This window comes from Lampris incognitus, chromosome 17 (assembly GCF_029633865.1).
Source record: "Lampris incognitus isolate fLamInc1 chromosome 17, fLamInc1.hap2, whole genome shotgun sequence".
NCBI classification, from domain to species: Eukaryota; Metazoa; Chordata; class Actinopteri; order Lampriformes; family Lampridae; genus Lampris; species Lampris incognitus.
Window position 1 is genome coordinate 26,776,867 of NC_079227.1, and position 5,653 is coordinate 26,782,519.

A 5,653-nucleotide genomic window follows, 5' to 3' on the forward strand; every position below is an offset into this window, starting at 1 on the left:
TTAGCAGCGTTTTAATATCCTTTGTGTAGATTTCCCGGTGATGGATTCAGAAGCAAATTAACGAGGGCTTCTGTGGGCTACTCTCATTATTATTACGTGTCGCCCGGTGGCGCTACTTCAGATGGGCTCACCCTGTCTAACGAGAGACGGGTGGAGACCGAGGGCGTAAAACACCATTTTCCTTGTCAAAATGGTGAGAAAGACTGAGGCATCCTCAGCGGACTAGCTGCTCTCGGTGAGCGCGAGCCAGGGCAAGTACTGTCACTTAAGTTCCACTCCGCCAAACTAACTGAGGGGCGGACTTCAGTCACAATGGTAAAATCCCATTTTCCTCTTAAAACTCCACTTAGTCAGATAGTAAGAGGGTGAATTGGACTTGGAGAGCAAGCGAGCGTACTCTCTCACTTACACACACACACACACACACACACACACACCATGTCACCCTATACTTGTGGGGACCCCCCCCCTCATTTACTACATTCATTCCCTAGTCCTTAACCCTAATCTTAACCATCATAACTACATGCCAAACCTTAACCTTCACCCTAACCTTGACCTAATCCTGACTCCAACCCTAAACCCAAGCCCTAACCCTAAAATAGACCCGTTTCCTCATGGGGACCCATAAAATGTCCCCACAAGGTAGGTGGTTTCAGGTTTTTAATGTCCCCATTAGGATAGAAAAACATGTTGTACACACACACACACACACACACACACACACACACACACACATACACACTCAGGTGTGTCTATTAAGGTCACTTTTGGAGACATTGCATTGATTTACATTCCTTCCCTGGAGGCTTACCATAACCATAACCATAAACATAACCATAGCCATAACCATAACCATGGCCATAAACATAGCCATAACCATGAACATAACTGCCTAGCCCCAACCCTTAGCCTAATCTCACCCTTACCACAATGAAGAGAGACACCATTTTACATCATGTAACGAATGTAATCGCAATGAAACCACTGCAATGAAATCGAGTTGGCGACACCGGTTTTGCCCCCGATCACACATGCCATCCCCAATCAAATGGTTTGAAGTCCAAAATATGCCCCCAAATGTGACCTACGACAGAAACACACACACAAACACACATACACACAAACATATACAAAAACCCAATGTTTTTGGGGTTTTTTTTACAACCAAAACAAAAATATAAGGGGCTTGCTGATGGTGGAGTCACGAAAACACACATCTAGTTGTTTAATATGAGAATGGTGTGCACCCCGTGTTTACATTACAGACTGTTATGGTAAGATGGGGTTATTTCGAACACATGACAGTCTGAAATAGACTACCTGAGCCAAACTCTACAGCGGCCTGCTTCGAAACAGTTACCTTTACATTTCCGTCTGTGTAATACAGTAAGAGGACTCGTCTAATTTCGCATGGGGGTTTGGGTCGAGGTTCGAGGTGCTACGTTCAAAAAGATTGCACTTTTGCAGACATTGCAAATGCCCAAAACAGAAGAAGCAACGCTCCCTGTCCCTTTTCAGATGTGATAATAATATAAATGGCCGTGACAGTCTCGAAATAAACAAAGGAATAAAAAAAAACCTCTACGGAGCTGAAAGCTACCACACGTACACTAAAGAGCTCACTGGGGGGGGGGGGGGGGGGCTCTCAGTCTCTCCAGGTGGAGGTCCAGCCTGGCAAGGCTTCCTCATCGCCCTCCCATTAGCTTCACTGCGCTTCATCCGCAGTTCTGGACGCCCGGCAAACAGGCAGCAACACGTCCACGAAGGAACAAAAACCTCTTGCCCTCCTTGTCTGCAGTGACCTCTTTGTTGGCCCTGTCTGGCCCAGTTTGAAGGGGACCTGGACAGGAACTACAAGTATTTATCATCGCCTTCTGCATCACCTTCGGCGTTCCCCAGCGGTCGCCGGGTCAACTCCCCACGTCGCAGCCCGTCGCTCTGCTTCCCGTCACCGCTGTTGCCCGTATGCTGTTCCCCCGGCTCTCGTGGCCGCGACCGGAGGCGTTGAAGGAGCTGCGCTCCAGCATCCTGTTGACAATGTCGCTGCACGTTTTCTTGTACTGGTGACGGAGCAGAGAATACACAAAGGGGTCACAGGCCGCCTTGCTGTAAGCCAAGCACTTGGAGACAATTCCCCAGTGAGGGTTGATAGGCACCGCTGGAAATAACTCCACAATCCTGACAAGCAGAAAGACAGAGAGAGAGAGAGAGACAGAGAGAGAGACAGAGAGTGAGAGAGAGGGACAGAGAGTGAGAGAGAGACAGACAGACAGACAGACAGACAGAGACAGAGGCAGACAGACAGAGAGGCAGACAGACAGAGAGACAGACAGACAGGCAGGCAGGCAGAGAGACAGAGAGAGAGAGAGAGAGAGAGAGAGAGAGAGAGGGAGAGAGAGAGAGAGAGAGAGAGAGAGAGAGAGAGAGAGAGAGAGAGAGAGAGAGAGAGAGAGAGAGAGAGAGAGAGAGAGAGAGAGAGAGAGAGAGAAGGGTAAGCATTCTGTTATAGAAAAGCAAGACCTTCCCATGTGAATTAGAAAAGCCTGCAAGAGACCCATGGCCATAACCTTCATTATTTTGTTCTCTATCGATTTATCACGTCTGCAGACATGTCATGCACTACCTGCTCATCTTTAAAACAAAACCACATTCAGATAAGAGGCCACAACCCCCAAGTCCAAGCAGAAGTTAGCAACCGCTTGTATTGCATAAGCACGGCCAAGAATTTCAGACTTTGGGAGGGGAAAAAAAATATCCTCCTAAATGAAATTTTGTTGCCAAGAAAACTGAGGGATTTATTTTTTTTCCCTTTGTTATCGTTAGATAGAAAAAAAACCCAGCTTTATTAGAACATCAATTTTAAGTAAAGTCAGTGGCCGATAGGTTGTCGTGAGTGAAGCTGTTCCTACAGTTTCCTCTTTGTCTCATATATTTTCTTGATTTACGAGGCTGGGGGTTTTTTTTGTTGCTCTTTTCCTTCTGTGCTGCAATCACTTTTTAACATTTCCGTGTTGAAGCCAGCAGAATATTTTGGTGCGAAAGTCCAAGTCAGGCCCGATGGGAAAACGGAATGAACGTCTGGGCAGAAGGGAGAGTCTGCAAACGAGCCAATTAACTCGTGTTCCTCCATATAAAGCGAGTCAGGGCTCAGATGAGCTGCTGTAAACTGAGGACGGGTGGGGGGGGGCAGTGACGTCCGCATAACTTTCGTCAACAGTCTGAAACCAACGATCTCTCGGGCACCCGATGTTCTGATGAATCAAGTTTGCATGGTATCGATTACGGTATCGCCTCTGCACCGTTGCTGTAATACCGGCCCGACAGGGATGCCGGCACAGGCGTGGTGTCGTGTAACCTGTAAAATGTGTTGATCTGCTACTCTTTGCACTTTGCGTGATTGGACTAACGGCAATCAAGCCACATCAGCACATCAACACTGTGCTTGTGCAGCCTGGCTGCCGCTGTCATGTCTGCCCACGCACACTCCACGGCCTTGCAGTGAACAAGAGGTTAAGCAAGGTTTGCGCCATATTATGCCGCTTGGAAAACACACAATTATGCACACTGACCCTGAAAACAAATGCCCATTAGTAAAGTAGAGAGAGACAGAGCTTTAAGCGCAATAGACATAGTGAGTAACGGGTGAGAAAATTAGCACATGTGCGGTGTCATTGAGTCAGAACTGACGTCGTACCGACAGCAGCCAAGCGTCTGCGCTCTTTGTCAAAGGAGGCAGAGTCGTGCAGCCACTTCTGTGCTGAGGATGAAGTGATTTTATTCTCACGTGTGCACTATAATTTACGGGCCTCGCCAGGCCTCATGCCATGTCATCTCTGGCTGACTGATTGAGTTAGTGCGCTCCATCTGAAAAAACCAGAAAGGGGGGGGGTTGGGAGTGCTAATGCAGCAGCAACGGGCAGCATACAGGCATATTACTTATCACAAGGTCAGCCAATCTCCTCTTCCAACTCTGGACTGTGGAGAGCGGTGTGAAAGCAGAGGGGTGGGGGGTGTGGGGGTTGACAGCAAAAGGAGGGTTCGGGGATACCAGTAACAAAAGGGGCTGCGTATGCCGCAGTGTGCCAGTGTGGTCTCCCCCCCCCCCCCCACACACTCACCTTGTGATCACATAGGGAGCGAAGCAGAGCATGAAAGTGCCGATGAAGGTGCTGATCTTCCTCGTCGCTCTCTGCCGTCTCCTCCGCTGCTCCTCCAGACAGCGCTGGCGGACACTGACAAGGCAACAATATGCAGCGTAATATTCCCGGCCATCAGCATGGCGGGGAGGGGTGTGGGGACGTGCATGCCGGTCTGTCTCTGTGTGTGTGTGTGTGCATGGCTTTATAAGTGTAAGTATGCAGTGGTTGCATTGCAAAAAAAGCCAGCGAGAGCTGAGCTAAAGTTTAGGATTTTGCATGTTGAGAAGAATGCACGGGTTATTCCCAAAGGCTGTGATGTAACAACAAGCAGGGATAGGCCACTTTAGGATTGCATTTTAAACACTGTTTGTGTTTATGCAAGTGTGCATGTGTGCGTGTGTGTGTGTGTGGGTGTTTGTGTGTGTGTGTGTTGCTGCAACTGTGGTCTCGTGCTTGTCTCTGAACACGATCATGTTATGGTTATGATGTCATGCCTGCAGTCATGCAATAAAACACTCGTGTATTATCTCAAATATCACCTTGTCAAACTGATGGTCAAGCAGTTTTTGCAGGCATACGGTAATAGTAGAGGCACACAATGTAGAAAATATTAGCAATAGACAAAAAAAATCTGTTTGTTTAGCTCCCACTACTCCATCTAACTGTTAAACACTGACTACCAAGTGTTGGGAAAAAAAACTATAATTTAAGATTTGGGAAGATTATTAATGCAAATATCAGATTCCAACTGTGTGGGTAGTGACAGCGAAGCCATCGCTTCGGTTGATCCGATAGCACTTAATCAGATTCAGACTGGACTCGCTTTGTCGACATGAAGACGCACAGCATACTCCTATCTCTCATATCCTGACCAGTGCTTGTAACGGGGTAGCATCGACTCCACTAAAGCAAATCACTGTGGTGTGAACCAGCATGAACATCTGGCTTGAACATCTGTGTCTAGGTGGCTTTGCAGGTTTAGCTAATCTCGCCTGTCGATGATGTGGGTCTCACATGGGACTCCAGTGAAAACCAGCTGAAGTGAACGCCGTGTTTGGGTCAGCATCACCAGTTTTGAATAACATATATTAACCATAAATAGTGTTGATATCATTGATTACTGGGATGAAGATAAGATATAATGTGTGTTCTTTGGTAGATTTTACAACTGTGTGCTGGAAAATCCAAAGGTGGTTAGGATCAATGTGACTGGTAAACTGGGTTAAAGTGGTTTATATATTCTATACATGATGTAATCTGCTTATATTTTTACTAAATATGTGACAGCATCCACATCCCCTTTTTCAGTGCTTCATTTATTCAGTCGTTTTCTTGCTGTTCAACTCCAAATAAACTTAAGGGTGCAGCAAGCAGGGTTACTGTCAAGATGACATTTTATGGATGCTTCGGCGATGCAAAAAGGACTGTATTTATATCATCCCCATCAGAAAAAAAAAAGAAGAAGAAGAAGTCAAGACTGTGCATATGTCTCACCTGGGGTGTATATCCAC

General features: G+C 46.9%; 1 protein-coding gene across 1 annotated transcript in view; it reads right to left on the reverse strand.

The window, feature by feature from the left end:
* Window positions 1-4,117: 4,117 nt before the first annotated feature.
* LOC130127974 (G-protein coupled receptor 26-like) overlaps window positions 4,118-5,653 on the reverse strand; it is a 2,190-nt gene continuing 654 nt past the window's right edge. Inside the window, exons 1-2 of the mRNA XM_056297683.1 lie at window positions 5,637-5,653; window positions 4,118-4,235 (exon numbers count right to left, since the gene is read on the reverse strand). The exon at window positions 5,637-5,653 is cut by the window's right edge and continues 654 nt beyond it. Coding sequence (XP_056153658.1) covers window positions 4,118-4,235; window positions 5,637-5,653 — 135 coding nt within the window. The remainder of the gene's footprint in view (window positions 4,236-5,636) is intronic.